Consider the following 18,527-nt stretch of genomic DNA (forward strand, 5'->3'; position numbering starts at 1 on the left):
AACTCTCTCAGTGATTTATATTGTATCACTAAGAGCTGCTAGGGTTCTTAACAATGTACTCGATAACTCAACTCCTATAGAGTAACCCTATTCTGTGTTTATATAGACACAGTTACAAAATCAATCTCTGATTTGATATCCTATAAATCAGCTATGTATTCTATCAATCAAAGATTGCTCCAGTTTTCTGTTTAGTTTCCATAGTCAGCAAATCACTCCTCCGCTTCTATCCTTCCTTGAAGTATATCCGCTTCTGAGCTCTTTCCACGTGTAAACTCTGACGAGTCTTGACTATGTAAACTCTGATCAGACTTTATCAAACTCTGGTCAGACTTTACTAAACTCTGATCAGCTTCATCAAACTCTGATCAGCTTCCAATTAAACTCTGATCACTCCTGTTCTAAAACAAACTTTAAGAACATTAGTAATCATCAATTATATCTAACATGCTGCATATTGAGACAACAAATAGGCATGTCTATGACACAATAAGGCACCAAGAGCACATTTTCTTGGATGATGAGCAGCTAGAAGTCTACAGCATGTTCAATATGATCTATGCCAACCATTTCGCTGAGGGCAAAACAAAAAGGATGATAGCATGCATCCCACAGCGTATGAATGGCACAGTGGACTACATGGCTCAATATGGTATTGAAAAGGGCTTGGATTTTGGTGAGTTCACTGGAACTGTTGGAAATATGGACTACTTTCTGGCCATAGATATGGGCATGACAATGTCGCTCCCAAATTCTGAAGTACTGCAGAATCTAGTGGAGGGTGAAGTGATCGATGGGCCTCCACCTCCTAAAAAGCGAAAATTCGGGGAGTTGGTCTCTGTGGAGAGGCCTCTACAATGTTTCAAGGACAAGGGCAAAGCGAAGGTTATGGAGCACTACTCTTTCAATGATAAGGGGCTCTTTACTGAGAAGGCTGTTAAAGCTATGACAGATGGGAGCCTGTGTCGTTACTCCCCTGTTTTTAACGGTGAAGTGGTTAATCTGGATGCTGTAGTTGGAAATGGGATCTATGCAAGGGACATCCTGCACCATGCTATCATTGGCACTATGCATGTCATCATTCCATAGCTCTATGTCTCCAATTATGTTCGCCCCTTGGCAGAAGTGGATGAACTTATGACAGTTGAACAGGTTCTCACGTTGCTAGGGTTTAACTCTGGCAAGGCTTCCTCGTCTGCTCCTTCGGTTTAGTGGTTTTAGAATGCATGCAGGTGGTGTTTTTGGTGCATGCTATGTATTAATCTACCCTGGTTTAGTTAGGTCTAGAATGGCTAAGAGCAGATGTCCCTGGATCTCTTATTTGCTTTTGTTTTAAAGCCCAGTCAAGTTGGTTAGGTTCTTATAGGGCTCTCTTTTGTTCTGATAAGCAATCTGGGGACATTGTAATCTGTTAAATCGTTCAATTAATATATATATATATTTGTTGTGTTTCAAAAAAAACTCGATCCCTATATGAGAAAAGCTTTAAATACGAGTCTCTTAAAACATCATAGAAATACAATCCATTACTCCTGACTCCTGAGGATCCATCTTCAAATTCTGTGATATACTTGTTCGACTGTGAATAAGCCTGTGATATTATAAATTTTGTCGAGTTCATATAAAATTTATATATTTGATGATGTAATTCGTTGATCAATAACTATTATTAAATTTCATAAATTAAAAATATCATTGTCATAAATTTTATTTTTTTAAAGTTTTTACAGGAACAATAAACCACTGATAGTTATTTTAAAGAAAAAAAAAATAAACCACTGATAGTTTATCTCTCTCCCCCCGGTACCACAAGTGAGAAGTATAAACTACTACTCCCTCTGTTCCATTTAATTCTATACGTTTCTTTTTAACTGTTCGACACGCATTTCAATGCTCTTATAAAATATAGTTCCGTAACTTATTTTTGAGATTTTCTTTTTCTGTATAAAAATATAACATCTAAACTTTAATTCAGAAAAGAAAAATTTTAAAAATAAATTGCACAACTACAATTTGCAGGAGCATTAAAGTCCGTGCCGCGTCCCCGTCCCCCAATGTATACAACTCAGGGGGACGGAGGGTGTACTAACGAATAGGGCTGTTTAACGAACCGAGCTGTTCGCGAACAAGCTCGAGCTCGGCTCGTTAAGAGCTCGTTCGGCTCGGCTCGTTAAGTTAACGAGCTCGAGCTCGAACACAAAAAATTGTTCGTTAAGTAAACGAGCTCGAGTCGAGCTTTTAGTATGTTCGGCTCGAGCTCGGCTCGAGCTCGGCTCGAGCTCGTTCGGCTCGAGTTCGGCTCGTTAAAGCTCGAAAAAATGTAATATTTTCGGGGTTTTTTTATAATTTATATATGTTATTGGACTCAGAATTCAACATAATATATATATATATATTTTAGTGATGTAAACAAAATTTTAGGAAATAATAATTTTATTTGGTTTTTAACAGGCAAGTAGAAGTTTGACTAGTATCGCTAACTAGTGTTTAATCCTAATTTAGTGTTTCAATATTTTAAAAAATATTTTTTACCGATCCAACTGTATGGATGTTAACATATATACATTTTAGTGATATAAACAAAGTTTCAAAAAAATTGAAATTATTAGGTTAGCTATTTTAAGAGTCAACTAGCGGTTTGTCCTTATTTTTTTTCTGGCTCGGCTCGACTCGACTCGACTCGACTCGGCTCGTATTTGTTCGCGAACAAGCTCGTGTTCGGCTCGTTAGTTAACGAGCCGAGCTTGAACACAATTTTTGTTCGATTAAAAAGCTCGGCTCGGCTCGGCTCGTCAGAAAAAAAATTAAAGCTCGGCTCGGTTCGGTCAAAACTCGGCTCGGCTCGGTTCGTGAACAGCTCTACTAACGAAAGTGCAATATACAAACAACTAAATGGTTCAGAATAATTTGATCCTATGACCCCTTGATGATGAAAGATTCTTTTTCTGATGTATACTCCTCACCATCTCAGCTCAAAAGTTGACTCTTAACCAAATAAATTGACATTTCAGCCCCTGGCCTGCCATTTTTATTTTGCTTTCCGCCACTAAATTGAAAAATATTTATTCAAACTTTGTTTCATGGCAAGTAGACTTCTTGTTAATTGTGAGACAGGTTTATTCTTTTGCTTCTGGATTGCAGGATTCCCCTTCACAAATAGACAATACATTCTATATAATTTTTTGTGTATGAATTGCTGGATTTAATATTGTATGATGTAATAAGAGTATGAATGGGAGTTAGGAGTCCAAATCATCTGCATCTTAACCAAAACAAACGTAGACGTATTTAGTATGTCCCTTTCGGAAATAGAATATGCGCGCACATCTCATCCTTTATGCAAATTAAACCTAACTCAGCATACACCTCATTTGAAAATAATTTGTTTTATAGACTCAGAAACCAAATAGTGGCAAGAAACTTATAAATTATTTCAATAGAGTTTTCTCTACCTCATAATAATAATAAAAAATATAATTAATAAATAGTAGTAATAACTTGGTGTTCACAAAATGTTGCAAGAATGATGCCCTCTGGAGTCTCTCTAAGCAGAAGGATATGAAAGATATGTAACTACTACATGGACCTGGACAAAATGCTTAATATGACACCACACTATCTCATGTGATAAATAAACATGCATACGACTTCATCGCCGAGTATTTTCTAATTCTATCGGGTAGAGACTCCTCTACATATCACCATTTTATTTGTTTGATTGTTAATGTGATGTCAGTGTTAGAGAATGGCCCTTGTCAAGGAACCAGACTCGAGAGCCCATTTATGGGTCGAGAGTGGATCACGGGCGCTCATCTTTGGAGCATTAATTTGTCATTCGTGCTACTATAAATTGTGAGAATATTGGGGGTGGCAGGAATCGAACCCGAGTCATCTGCCAGCCTGAGCTCTGATACCATGTCAAGGAACCAGGATCTTATATTCTAACATTCCCCCTCACTCGAGAGCCCATTTATGGGTCGAGAGTGGATACCATGTCAAGGAACCAATTTATGGGTCGAGAGTGGATCACGGGCGCTCATCTTTGGAGCATTAATTTGCCATTCGTGCCACAATAAATTGTAAGAATATTGGGGGTGGCAGGGATCGAACCCGAGTCTTCTGTCAGCCTGAGCTCTGATACCATGTCAAGTAACCAGTTACTCTAAAACCTCACGGTGTTAGAGAATGGCCCTTTCCAGGATCTTATATTCTAACAGTCAGTTCAATCTTACTCGGCCTGGCCTGCTTTACCATTCATCAGGGAAAGGTACAGTAGAGCAGAAATAATATAGTCGTGGTCTCGATCCTTAAAAAGAAGTTTTTGGATACGGTGACGGAATCAGAATCTCAAAATAACTAGGCAAAAAGTAGATCACTAAAGTAAAAGTCATGATTTATGACATAAAAGATGGGTGACCCCCTTGTCTGGGATGATTAATAATCCTTTTTTGACAGAGTAAATCCAAGAGCTGAGTATATAATTTTGGTCTAAGAAGATATGCACACTGGGCAGCTTCTTCCCATCTCTCTGACTTGATGAAAAAATGGAACTAATTATTTGTTGAATTGTTATCATATTTTCATTTTGCTGAGTTTCTTATCCAAACCAAGCTACATGCCTAGATGCATGTGCATCACAGCTAGTTGCATATATTAGTCGCATTAAAAACAGGATCTGAGACAGACAAAATCCCATGTAATAATTTAATGCATGATTTACAAATATGGAATCACCTCGGGATGTTAGCATTATTTAAGAGTATTAAGTCATTAATAAGCTTCACTAAAAAAGATTACAAGTGTTATTCAAGGAACATCCAGACGATACCTTACACCCACAACTTCCTGTTGGAATCTCCCATTTTTCTATTCTCTCCTTGCTTCGTACCCATTGACTCCTCTTTTTAATACCACTCTGCCTTTCTAGAAACACTTGCATTGAACATTTTGGACAATTCACGTTTCTAACTACTTTTTAATATCAATTAAAACTATATATTCCTTTTCAAATAAATAGGAATGTGACTTGGAAAAGATGCAACAAACTTGACCATCACGACAAATACGAGAATTATAGATATATTGCATTTTAGGCTCCGGTCTAGCAATAAGATTTTTTTTTATAGTAGTGGTGGTGATGATTGTAATGCATAAAGATGTGTATAGTAATGTAATAAGTTGGCATTAGAGTACTCATTCACTCACTTATTTTGTTATCAAAGTCATACTTTATGTTTGTGCATTATTGATGATATAACATCAACCACCATAATAGTGTTTTGAAGTTGACCCTCTACATTTGATATGCTATTTATACTTCTAGTTTCCCCCCATCAAAATTACTTAACAAATCAGAGAAGCTCCAGTCTTTGTAATGCATTGAGGTGAATAGATAGGCACTAAACATATTTTCATGTTACATTGCATGAAACATCAAGAAAATTTTGTTGATGAATATGGAAGGAAGTGACATATTTAGAGTGAGTAGTGCAAGAATAAGCAGTTCTAACATATGGAGAAGTAGTGGCAGAGATATATTTTCGCGAACTTCTGTTGAGCAAGATGATGAAGAAGCACTGACATGGGCTGCGATTGAGAAACTGCCAACTTATCTTCGGATTAGGAGAGGTTTACTGACTGAAAAAGAGGGTGAAGCTCGAGAAATCGATATAAAAAGCCTTGGAATAGCTGAAAAAAGAAGCCTCTTGGAGAGGCTGGTTAAAGTTGCAGAAGAAGATAATGAGAGATTCTTGTTGAAACTCAAGGAAAGAATCGATAGGTAAACATCTACTTCACAGCATCATGATTCCTAATTTATCTGATATTATTGGCCATGTGACATATTTCTCAGAGTCGATTTCCTAAAATTATATTTGATTTGTGACAGAGTTGGACTTGAGATTCCAGCTATTGAAGTCAGATTTGAGCATTTAAGTGTTGATGCAGAAGCCTATGTTGGAGGAAGAGCACTACCTACCATATTTAACTTCTCCGCTAATATTCTTGAGGTAAGTCATCGAAAGCACAACAAATTTTTTGCAATGATCACCAAGTTGTGGAGTCTTGTTGGATTCATGTGATGAATTTTTTCTCCATATCTTGGTTTACACATCTTTCAAATCAGAGTTCTAACTCTGTGTATGTACAAACAGGACACGCTAAACTATCTCCATCTTCTTCCCAGCAGAAAGAAGCCACTGCCAATACTTCATGATGTTAGTGGCATCATTAAGCCTGGAAGGTGAGAAAACTAAACTTACATCATATATGCTGTATTGATGTCGGAGTTCTAATCCTATTGATCCGGTTTCTTGCAGAATGGCATTGCTTTTAGGTCCACCAAGCTCCGGAAAAACAACTCTTCTTTTAGCTTTGGCTGGAAAACTTGGATCAGATCTGCAAGTAAGTAATCTACCAACTTTAATTGCTTCTGTTAAGAGCAACCACAAATCAAGTAAATATGAGAAACATCAAAATTATTAGCGCACAATATTTATTTTGTTTGGAAATTTTATAGAGTGTCTACCAACTAGATAAGTACTTTCTTAATGACAGGTATCTGGAAGAGTGACATACAATGGTGCTGGTATGGATGAATTTGTTCCGCAAAGAACATCAGCTTATATAAGTCAACATGATCTTCACATAGGAGAAATGACAGTCAGAGAAACACTTGCTTTTTCCGCAAGATGTCAAGGGGTTGGAGCCCGTTATGGTTAGTTAAAACATGCTATGAACTAGACATGATCATAGTTTTGGCAAATGTTATCAACCATTTTTTAATCTTGCAGAAACGTTACTAGAACTGTCCAGGAGAGAAAAAGAAGCAAATATCAAGCCAGATCCTGATATTGATATATACATGAAGGTACAGAACCTCAACTAGTTAGCTGCTCAAGTTCTTTTTTTAAGGAAAAAAATGGAAAAAGTTTATTTTATTTTGTTCTATAGAGCTAAATGAACACGGGAACTTGTTACTTGAATTCTACAGGCAACATCACTAGAAGGGCAGGAGTCTAGTGTTGTTACGGACTATACTCTGAAGGTACCTACTAAATAGTTTCAGTTAAAAACAACAAAGATGTTCTTTTTTGAACATATTTCTATGTATTCATCGTTTCTTTTCGTCCTTCTTTTCCAGATTTTAGGACTTGAAGCCTGCGCTGATACCATTGTAGGAGATGAAATGTTTAGAGGTATTTCTGGAGGACAAAAGAAGAGACTAACAACAGGTAAAGGGCATAAACTTATTTAGCTTAGCTCCATATTGATTCCGGGCTTGTATTCTATACTGATTCTGGGACCTTGGAATCTGGCCTTCTAATATAAGACAATTCGATCTCATCACTGAATCCTCAGTGAATATAAAACTTCACTGCACATTCACAAATTTAAAGTAATTAGGCTGTATAGCATAGCAATTGAACACTTAGTGGAATTCCTATACTGATTCTCTTCCAAATTTAAAGTAATTACGCTATATAGCATAGTTATTGAACACTTCATGGGACTTGTATCCTATACTGATTCCCTTGCAATATGTTGCCCGTGATGCTAGTTTTATTTATTCTTTCTCATGGAATTCCTTGTGTATAATGAAACAGGGGAAATGATGGTTGGACCGGCAAAAGCACTTTTCATGGATGAGATATCAACTGGTCTGGATAGTTCGACAACGTTTCAGATTGTGAATTCAATCAGGCAATCCATACACATCCTTCAGGGGACTGCTGTAATCTCACTTCTTCAGCCAGCCCCAGAAACTTATGACCTATTTGACGACATTATTCTACTATCTGATGGGCATATTGTTTATCAAGGTCCCTGTGAAAATGTGCTAGAATTCTTCGAATCCATGGGATTTGTATGTCCAGAGAGGAAAGGAGTTGCTGACTTTTTACAAGAAGTAAACTTCTAAACTCTTAGAGTTCAAAGTTTATATGCTTGCTGGTTTTTAAGTTATCAATATCTAATCAAAATTTTCTTTTAGGTGACATCAAGGAAAGATCAAGAGCAGTACTGGTTACATAAAAACCAGCCATATCATTTTATTAGCGCTAGAGAATTAGCAGAAGCATTTCAGTCATTTCATGTCGGTGTGAAACTAGGTGATAACCTTGCAATTCCATTTGACAAAGCCAAAGGCCACCCTGCTGCTTTAACCACAGAGAAGTACGGGGTTAGCAAGAAAGAACTACTAAAAGCTTGTATAGCTAGAGAATTTTTGCTTATGCGGAGGAACTCATTTGTCTACACATTTAAGATGACACAAGTAAGCATTATGTCACTACTGAATTTCTATATAGTTTCTTAGGTGGGACTCTTTGTCATGGTACACACGCAAGGAAATAAAAAGTTGTGCAGGATTTGGATTCAACATGCTGCAAAAAACAATGAATACTAAATTTTTGTTCCAATTCTATGGTTTTCTGCAGATGATATTTGTTGGTTCCATAGCAATGACAGTCTTTCTACGAACAGAAATGGCTAAACGTACGTTAGATGACGGGCAGATTTACCTAGGTGCTCTCTTTTTTGGAATCATTACACTTATGTTCAATGGATTCTCCGAGCTTGCCTTGAGCATTATTAAACTTCCGGTCTTTTTTAAGCAAAGGGACCTTCTGTTCTTCCCTGCTTGGGCATATTCTTTACCCACTTGGATCCTCAAGATCCCAATAACTATTGTAGAAGCTTTAGTCTGGGTCTGCATGACTTATTATGTCATGGGATTTGAGCCAGATGCTGGAAGGTATTACATTTCTGTAGAATCTTACGCAATCTTTCTAAAATCATGGTTTCAATATACTGATAATGTGTTCATTTACAAACCCAGGTTTTTCAAACAGTACCTTTTGCTTGTGGTGATTAACCAAATGGCCTCTGGACTATTTCGATCCATAGGCGCTTTGGGAAGGAACATCATTGTGGCAAACACATTTGGTTCATGTGCTTTACTCACAGTACTTGTGTTGGGTGGATTCGTCATGTCAAGAAGTAAACACAGTTCAATATATAGACCTTGAACATTGGTTTAATACTCTTATCCTGGAGATCTAACTTATATGTTATAAAATCTTCTCTACCTGATTTGCACAGATGACATCAAGGCATGGTGGATATGGGGCTATTGGTTTTCGCCTCTCATGTATGCACAGAATGCTGTAGCTGTGAATGAATTCCTGGGAAAGAGTTGGGCTCATGTAGGTACCCTAAGAATATTGCTACAAATGGAAAGAAAATGGGTGCTCTTATGACTTAAATGTGGCACTATCAATATGCAGGTTCTTCCTAATGCAACAGAACCTTTAGGAGTATCGGTGATGAAGGCTCGTGGTCTTTTTCCGCAAGCATACTGGTATTGGATTGGAGTAGGAGCTTTGGTTGGCTATGTTTTCCTCTTCAATTTCATCTTCACGTTAGCTCTAACTTACTTGAACCGTAAGCACTCACGGTACTTGTGCATACTAAAAGTACAGCAGAAGTGTGTTCATCTATCTAGTGAAACTAACATGTGAAATGGTCAATTTGTGCAGCATTTGGAAAGTCTCGGGCAGTTTTAACAGAAGAAATCTTAGCTGAAAGAAGTGGACAATATATTGAGCTTTCCTCAAAGGGTAAGAACTCGTATGTGGAATCTCATTCTTGATTTCCCTTGATGACAAACTTATCTGCCTTAGCACTAACAATATGGTTGTAAAGATAATTTAGAAAAAGGGAACCAAGATCGAAGAAGTGTATCTTCCAGGTCAATGTCAGCTAGAGTGGGTATTATTAATGAAGATAACCAGAAGAAACATGGAATGGTTCTTCCTTTTCAACCACTTTCCATCACATTTGACGATATAAGCTACAGGGTCGATATGCCTCAGGTACCCTCAGCTTTTCATAAGGTCAAATGAATACAATAGTCGCTCAACTCTACTTATAAAAAAAAAACTTATATTATAGGAAATGAAAGCTCAAGGTGTTACTGAAGAACGGCTAGAACTTTTAAAAGGTGTGAGTGGCGCATTTAGGCCAGGAGTTCTTACAGCTCTAATGGGTGTTAGTGGAGCTGGAAAGACTACTCTGATGGATGTCTTGGCTGGTAGAAAAACAGGTGGCTATATTGAGGGAACAATCACTATATCTGGATACCCGAAGAAGCAAGAAACTTTTGCTCGCATTGCAGGCTACTGTGAGCAAACTGATATTCACTCTCCTCATGTTACAGTTTATGAATCCTTGCAGTATTCTGCATGGCTTCGATTGCCTCCTGAAGTTGACGCGACAACAAAACAGGTGCTGATTCCCTCTCAAAAAACTAGTCTCACATAGATTCGATAAGCTCACGCCTATATTGGACAATAAAGTATTATAGTATGAATATAACGAGTTTCGGATCATATTTCATATAAATTGAACCCAGATTTATGTCTATTGGAAAAAAACATTACTTTCACAGAGAATTGCTAACATTACACCAAATTAGGTAGTTGGTCTCACTTAGAAGTGCTTAATTTTTAACAATAAAATCTATATTTTTTTCAGTTAATTTAACAAACACTTGAAAATTTATCAAAAATCATACTATGGGGTTCAATACAATTCTGAAAAAAATTTGTAACAATTTTTTCGAATTGACATACTTCAGGGCACCAATTAGATTCGAGTCAATACCTTTTGACATACATGGCATATAGATTCTGTCACTAAAATTGATTTATTGGCTAACAGATGTTTGTTGAGGAAGTTATGGAGCTTGTAGAGCTGAGTCCTTTGAGAGAAGCTCTAGTAGGATTACCTGGTATAGATGGTCTTTCAACTGAGCAACGCAAGAGGCTGACGATTGCAGTTGAGTTGGTGGCCAATCCATCTATAATCTTTATGGATGAACCCACTTCAGGACTTGATGCCAGGGCTGCAGCAATTGTGATGCGAACAGTGAGAAACACAGTGGATACCGGAAGAACTGTGGTCTGCACCATACACCAGCCAAGCATTGATATATTTGATGCTTTCGATGAGGTAAAATTTCATAACATTTATGTTTTGTTCTATAAGCTAAATCTAGAATCCTGCTGATAAATTCTAAAATGCAGCTTTTACTGCTGAAACGAGGAGGTGAAGAAATATATGTCGGTCCATTAGGCCGTCTTTCCTGCCATCTAATTGAGTACTTTGAGGTAAGCTAACTCAGTCCGCAAAAACTTAAATCATAAGCATCTGCATGAATATATTTGTAGGTGTATTCAACCTTAGTGTCCAAAATAACATTTTAAGATGATTGGGGTACTGGATTTCAGACTCCACCATAGATACTATTTGAATTCCAGAACATTTTATATTATGTTGCCGGTTTTAATATTTACAATTTGTTCAAGGGAATCAATGGAGTTAACAGAATAAAAGATGGTCAGAATCCAGCAACTTGGATGTTGGATATAACTTCAGAATCGCGTGAAGCAACAAAAGGAGTCGACTTTGCTCAAGTGTACAAGAAGTCGGAACTATACAGGTAGAAAATCCTACCTCAAGATTCAAATGTAGCATGCTCTAGCATATATAAGTTAATGAGTTCAATCAGTTAATATTGTTGGGGTGCATGATTTAGGAGAAACAAAGAATTGATAAAGGAAGCCAGCACACCTATTCCAGGTTCTAAGGATTTGTACTTCCCAACTCAATACTCTCAGTCCTTTTACACCCAATGTATGGCTTGCCTGTGGAAACAGAATTGGTCATATTGGCGCAATCCTCCATACAATGCCGTGAGATTCCTCTTCACAGTCTTCATAGCATTATTGTTCGGAACCATATTCTGGAATGTAGGTTCTAGCAGGTGAGCCCAATGCAGTTTGTGCATTGTTATATCTGACTTCCTAGCTGCAGGATCATAATCAGGGGATCACCTTACTAAAATTGAATATGTTTCTCTTTCCCGAATGTAGGAGGAATAAACAAGACCTTTTCAATTCAATGGGTTCTATGTATGCCGCCGTTTTATTCCTTGGAGTACAAAATGCCACAACAGTGCAGCCGGTGGTCGCTATTGAAAGAACCGTCTTCTACAGGGAAAGAGCAGCTGGGATGTATTCAGCTCTTCCATATGCTGTTGGACAGGTATAGACTGCATTTAAATTTGAATGCAAGTGCAGAATGATGAGATGCATGATGACATTTTCTTGTGCAGGTGTTGATTGAGCTTCCCTACAGTTTTATACAAACAATCCTTTACGGACTCATAGTATATGCCATGCTCGGATTCGAGTGGACATTCGTCAAGTTCTTCTGGCATCTTTTCTTCATGTACTTCACATTACTATACTTCACCTTCTATGGGATGATGACAGTTGCCGTCACTCCAAACCACAACATCGCGGCCATAGTTTCATCTGCATTTTACGCGTTATGGAACCTTTTCTCTGGGTTCATTGTTCCGAAAACAGTAAGTCCTTCGATTCATATGATTGCTCCGCAGCTTGGTGTAAAATAAAGCAAGTCATGTAGCTAAAAAGTTTGAACTTGTGATCTGATTACAGAGAATACCAATATGGTGGAGATGGTACTACTACATTTGCCCCATTGCCTGGACATTATACGGATTAGTTGCTTCACAATTCGGGGACTTACAAGACGAGCTAGACACAGGTGAAACGGTGCAACATTTCATAGAGGACTATTTTGGGTTCGACTATGATTTTGTGGGATATGTTGCGATAATCATATCTGGATTTGCTGTACTCTTTGGCTTCATTTTTGCATATTCAATCAGGACATTCAACTTCCAGAACAGATGATCATACTCAGGGTACAAAACAAACAAGTCTAAAGGGGTTTTGCTAATGTATTATATATGTGTATATTTTTGTACCTTCTTCTCAGTTTTGCCAAGGGACTCTAATGTTGTTCACAAAGTATATATAAGAGTTGCATGTATGCAAGGTCTTATAGCAGCTACTAGTAAGTGAAACGAAACATGTTAGATGCATCCACAACACAGAACAGCTATTACTTCCACAATGTTAGTGTATATATCAGCGAACGATGAACCTGGCTGATTGCAGATTTCAATCAGAAGGAACACTCATAGCTTCAGATACCAGTTTGATTCTGGAAGTCATCAGCTAAAGTTGTACCAACGCTCTTTAAAGCGTTCTAATAGCTTTAGCATGCTTCCTGCACAAGACTGTCATGCATATGAATCAAAATGTAAAGTTCCGATAAGCTGACATCAGGATTCCTAAATACGATTGTAAAGAAGTCTTAAGTTAAAACATAGGAAAGAGCTAATGCCGCATATGTTACAGTTAGACAAAAACTCTTTAAACTCTAAGACACCAGCTACAATACTGGAAACTAGAAAGAACTAGAAAGAAGAAACATATTCGTCACCATCCTAATTTTCCAAGCTATCTAAGAAGCTTTGTAGCTCCTTCAAGCCCTCGGCAGATATGCTTCTCTGCACTCTTCCTCGGGGGGGATTCAAATTTGGGGGTGGCTGGGGTTGGAAGCACACCACGACAGCAGCGAGATTATCCCCACTTTTTCGTTTCAGAGCCTCATCAACCAAATCCTTGCTGCACATAACTGGGTCATTGTGCTCCTGAAGCTTTCTGCGTGCAAAATCAACTGCATTCTGGCTCATAAACACATCCCAGATTCCATCACAGCCTATTATCAGGAATTCATCTTCTTTAGTTAGCTTTGTGCTCATTACTTCAGGCTCTGAACTTAGGGGGCCACCATTGCTACCCTTTAGACCATCCATGTGCCAGTCCCCCAAAGCACGAGCAACATTTATTTGACCGTTAAGGTAACCATCATAAACATATCCCCCGGAAGCTTCAATGCGCATTCTTTCTTTTGAGCAAATTGGCTTATGATCCCTTGACATCTCAATGGCTTTACCTCTTCTACATAGTACAGCTCTACAGTCACCAGCATTTGCCACCACCAGTGAACTGCCAAAATAAGCAAATAACCAAATTTAACAGATAAACATGCTTAATGGACATATATTTAGCAAAAATTATTGTAATACCAAGTAACGCAATGAAGAGTGAACACCAAGAAAGCAATGAAGAAATAAAGGGAGTGCAGTCTCAGGACCTCAAAGATCAAACACGCATTACATTAATCTGACAGCAACAATTGTGCCTGCACTAGTTACTAAAGAAGCATAGCATTTGCATTGAACCAGCCAAGACCCAAGCCTTCCATATCAAAGAGTAAAAGAAAAGGATGCCAAGAACAGATACAGAAAAAGTAAGACAAACAAGATAAAAAGGCCATGAAATATAGCAAAAATCCAGAGCAAGAGTTTGTTGTTCATCAAATTAATAGATCAGGTCATAAGCATTACAATTAGAGTTTTTGCAACTTTTAATAGGATAATCAATTCTCCATCTCCTCAACTATTAAGGAGGTTAGCCTAAGGTCCCAGATCTTTGGAAAAAACACTTCATCAGAATATATAACTAATATTTGTGAGGTTATACCCTTCCTAAACAAATAGCCTTCTTCACATTAGGAACTTGCTGGTCTGTAGTGATATGAATCAACTAATGACACGTTAATGAGCTGTCAATACAGGTAAAAATCCTATAGTAACAAAATCTCATTCTTTAGCCTTTCAAACAAAGACCAAAGTTAGCAGCTCTAATAGGAATAATCCTTTCTTTGACCTACGTTACTTTAGAAGCTTCCTTTTAATACCAAGGATCTGAAGTACAGGATTTTTAACAAGACCTGAACTGCTTCTGACATATTCTTTAATGACTACAACCTATTATGGGCACAAAAACTACTACAATAAGGTCCAGCTGTGACTTGAGACTTTCATCAGACTGAAAGAGGCGAATGGTTATTAAGCCAACAATGTGACTTCACCACCAAAACATCCGTGAATACCTTCTTGGCCTTCACCCCAGATAGGTGGCAGTATTATATAATTATGGCAGAATATTAGTGAAGGCCTCTCCAAATGCCTATTTTTAATGAATTTAACTTTTCTCGCTTCTTCCGACCTTCTATCCTTAAATCACATTGCCATCATTGTTTCTTCTAAAATCCTTCTACCTTGACTAAATTTTAGAACCCCAAATCCATAAAAAATCTCAAACGGCCAATTTACCAGGAACCGGAACTCTCTACTTCCAAGTTCCAACATAGGTTTTTCGAATATCTGATTGTAATCAGTAGTTAATATTGGCTTATAACAAGAGGCAATGAAGAGGATGAGATTTGATCAAGGCAGTTACAAAGTCACAAGAATAACTCTGGAGATAGAACACATGTTTGGTCTACAATAAATTCTTTTGTGGATAAAGTTTAGGATAGGACTTTAATCCTTCAATATATATAAGCCTTTAGATTGCATTTGGAAACATGTATTTCATTTCAAAATTTGGATTTTAAATGACATGATTTGAGATATCATTACAAATTCTCACTTTTATACTAGTATTTGAATGTCCAAGATTTCAAATAAAATTCAAAAATCCAACTATTTTTGTGTAGCCAAACATGTCATTTGATCAAATCCAGGATTTCAAATGAAATCTAAGTTTCCAAACAGGCCATTATGTTTTTTTTTTTAAATTACGATACAGGAATTACAAAATAACTTGTTCAAGGGTTCAAACAAACATAATCAGCTGCATTTTTATCACTGCTCTAATTGTTTTCACATTCCAACATAATCGTAGCTAATATTAGTTTTAAAAGAAGAATACAACACCCAGAAGTCAATTTACTGAAGCAAGAATGAACAAGGTTGTTTTAGTTCAGGTACATAATACTAACCAGTATCTGCCACAATAGTTGAAGGGCTTGGAAATTGATTTTTCCTTAATGATAAGATAATTATTAAAATAAAATTTATCTACCATTTGCATACGGCCTACAACTTGGAAATAAAGGTCTTTGGCTACCAAAAACATAGACTTTCAAGAAAAATGCTACTTGGACAAAATATTGCAAAATTAATTAAAAGCTCTAACCTCCCAAGAACAAGAGCAGCCAATGCAGTTGTCCCAGAATCAAGACCAGCATCAAGAGAGCAAGCTTTTGCAAAAGCATTGTCAGTTTGTAGGAAGGCTGAAGCCAGGACCCTCTCAACCTCTGCAGGGAAATCTTTATCCTCAGCAATGAACCTTGGCAAATGGTGACATGCAAAGTCAGCAGCATGCTTTCCTCCGTGACCATCAAAAACCTGTCTCAGTAATCACATTGTAACCGGTGAGTACTCATTTACTTGATAGACAGTATCTGAAAAAATATACAGCTAAAACAGGGAACTCATATTAATAGTTGAAGGAAGTAAATTTATGACAATAGAGGTTACCAGGTATTCTTGTGTGGTAAAATTCACCAACATGCCAAGAATATAGTGAAGCTGGTATAATTTAGAACAAACACACAGGACAAGCAGGTGTCTGATCAATGACAGTTTCATTTAATTCTAGAGCAACCAAATAGAGTAGTTAAAAGTGATTATAGTATCGAGCATAAACCTAAGAAGCAACTTTGCAAATTTGCAAATCTGTTGGGCCACAGAGACACCTAACCGTGTAACTTTCAGACTTCACTTGTATGAAAGGGACGCCTATAATTTGCAAAAATATATATGGAGTTCCAATACAAAACATTCAGCATAATAAAAATAATTACTCATGATTCGAGGGACAACTGACCATAAACAAAATAACTTTTTCCCTACATAACACACATCCAAAAAGACACAACACCCACAAGTTTTCATCCATTCACAGCCAAGAATAGTACCTGAAAAAATATAATATACACAATGAACAATGTGTGTGTGTGTGAGAGAGAGAGAGAGAGTACCCCATAGAAGGCACTTGGCCCAGAGTCACAGTTTTTCACCCCATAGTCGTGCATTATATTGTCAGCACAAACATACACATCCTCCATGCTTGAACGAAACCCAATGTCTGCCCATGCCCCGGAACGAAGAATAGGTAAAAATTCAAGATCAGGATTTTCACCACAAGCTCTTGGTTCCACAGAATTTTCAGATGCATTTGTCTTCACCTGCAAATATCCAGTTAAAACCTTATGCTACAGGTAGTACTTAATCAAATGAAATATAAAGTAATACAGGCTTTAGCACGCGACAAAATATAACAACTCAGCATATACGGTAAATAACAAGATACAACCCAGTGACAGGAGTCATTTCATATTTCAAAATAATAAAATATAAACACTGTTTAAAAGTAGTTGGTTCGTAAATTTTACTAATTCTTTTGATACTTCTGTCCATTGTCCAGTTGGTAATTACATTGAAGACTACCAGATATGTGCTTCAACTGCGAAGATGCTGAAGTATCAATCTAAAGTTCTCTCACATTCTAACCTGTGATTATGTGATGTTAATCTCTTTCTCTACAATGTTAGTTCTTGTTTTATTCTGTGTCAAGCGGCAAAATGGAAAATTAATAGCGGACAACACTCATTCACAAATACACAAATGCTTTGATTTTACTGATGCACAAAGATTTAAGATTTATAAGTCTCACACACCAAGTCATCCAAATAACAGTAGATGGTTCAATTAAAGTTATGGACTATTAACTAGAAACTAGACAGCAACTGATCCAGACTTGTTAAACTGAAAATGACACACAGTTCAAAATTAGGTAATATCACAAATCCAGTCCAAATTAAAACTGCCCATTTCTATATTTCTATAGCTATATAGAAATGAAATAAGATTACCGGTAATGGGTGTCGAACAAGAGACTTCTTACAAGAGGCGTCACGAACAAATGGGTTGGGAGGTTTATCGTCAGTTCCTGGGTTCACCATCATTGACCTTCACGACGACTAATTGCTACCTTCTTAAACCGTAAGAACTAGAGCTTTGAAGATGCGATACTTCAAATTCTAGATGTGCAAATAATACACAGGCTTCTGTGGATCTAATGGGATTTTGCTTTGGGGGTTGGCTCTTGTTTTTTAGAACTTTGCACACTTTCTGCCGTCGTTATCTGTTACTATTAACTGTCTATTACACATTTACCATGTGCCAACAGTGTCGTTTTGCGATGTAGAACACTCATGTCTCGTGTTTGCCTTGTTTGCTTCACATTAATCTCATTTCCAAATTAAGGGTCTCGTATTGTATCATGACTTTTAATGACAAATTTTGGGAGGATGACTTTAATGGATTTTATAGACTTTTAATGACTCTCGTTTATTTCTTAAGATTTCAAAAACAATTCATGACTCCCGAGACAATGACTTTTAAAAACTTTAACAAACTTTTTTTTTACGAATTCATAACTTTGAAATACTTTAATAGACTTTTATTAAAATCATAAATAGCCTCTCTGAAACCCTCTAGACCTTTTGCTATACCCTCTCGATCTTCTACTATACCCAAGTTGGGTGTATATACTATAATACTGTATACTGAATCATATTTACAAACATAATGTTAATTGTGACCTTGTATCAGATTTTCGTATTCACTTTTGATACTATAAATTTACGGATTTTAGAGTTCGAGAATTATG

General features: G+C 37.0%; 2 protein-coding genes across 2 annotated transcripts; one reads left to right on the forward strand and one right to left on the reverse strand.

The window, feature by feature from the left end:
• Positions 1-5,322: 5,322 nt before the first annotated feature.
• On the forward strand, positions 5,323-12,921 carry LOC108203227 (pleiotropic drug resistance protein 1). Its single transcript, XM_064091924.1, has 24 exons — positions 5,323-5,779; positions 5,888-6,008; positions 6,153-6,241; positions 6,318-6,402; positions 6,556-6,715; positions 6,792-6,868; positions 6,992-7,045; positions 7,142-7,232; positions 7,605-7,906; positions 7,991-8,272; positions 8,436-8,752; positions 8,837-8,997; positions 9,100-9,203; positions 9,285-9,441; positions 9,537-9,617; positions 9,703-9,872; positions 9,952-10,284; positions 10,720-11,010; positions 11,085-11,168; positions 11,367-11,500; positions 11,597-11,824; positions 11,934-12,105; positions 12,176-12,430; positions 12,525-12,921. Exons 1-24 carry the CDS (start codon positions 5,451-5,453, stop codon positions 12,780-12,782), a joined length of 4,335 nt encoding a protein of 1,444 aa, XP_063947994.1. The 5' UTR covers positions 5,323-5,450; the 3' UTR covers positions 12,783-12,921.
• A 262-nt stretch (positions 12,922-13,183) lies between these two features.
• Positions 13,184-18,075, reverse strand: LOC108203222 (probable protein phosphatase 2C 22). Its single transcript, XM_017371980.2, has 4 exons — positions 17,728-18,075; positions 16,834-17,040; positions 15,987-16,198; positions 13,184-13,946 (listed from the first exon to the last, which is right to left on the reverse strand). Exons 1-4 carry the CDS (start codon positions 17,818-17,820, stop codon positions 13,382-13,384), a joined length of 1,077 nt encoding a protein of 358 aa, XP_017227469.1. The 5' UTR covers positions 17,821-18,075; the 3' UTR covers positions 13,184-13,381.
• Positions 18,076-18,527: the final 452 nt, after the last annotated feature.

The sequence above is a fragment of the Daucus carota genome, chromosome 1 (genome assembly GCF_001625215.2).
Source record: "Daucus carota subsp. sativus chromosome 1, DH1 v3.0, whole genome shotgun sequence".
Lineage (NCBI taxonomy): Eukaryota > Viridiplantae > Streptophyta > Magnoliopsida > Apiales > Apiaceae > Daucus > Daucus carota.

Excerpts from the sequence above, each read along its gene's own strand:
- LOC108203227 (XM_064091924.1), top strand. The coding sequence starts at position 5,451 with ATGAATATGGAAGGAAGTGACATATTTAGAGTGAGTAGTGCAAGAATA. Across the intron at positions 7,907-7,990 it reads TTGCTGACTTTTTACAAGAA|GTGACATCAAGGAAAGATCA; the intron begins GTAAACTTCTAA and ends ATTTTCTTTTAG. Across the intron at positions 9,618-9,702 it reads TATTGAGCTTTCCTCAAAGG|ATAATTTAGAAAAAGGGAAC; the intron begins GTAAGAACTCGT and ends ATGGTTGTAAAG.
- LOC108203222 (XM_017371980.2), bottom strand. The coding sequence starts at position 17,820 with ATGATGGTGAACCCAGGAACTGACGATAAACCTCCCAACCCATTTGTT. Across the intron at positions 17,041-17,727 it reads TTGTTCGACACCCATTACCG|GTGAAGACAAATGCATCTGA; the intron begins GTAATCTTATTT and ends GGATATTTGCAG. Across the intron at positions 16,199-16,833 it reads GGCCAAGTGCCTTCTATGGG|GTTTTTGATGGTCACGGAGG; the intron begins GTACTCTCTCTC and ends TTACTGAGACAG.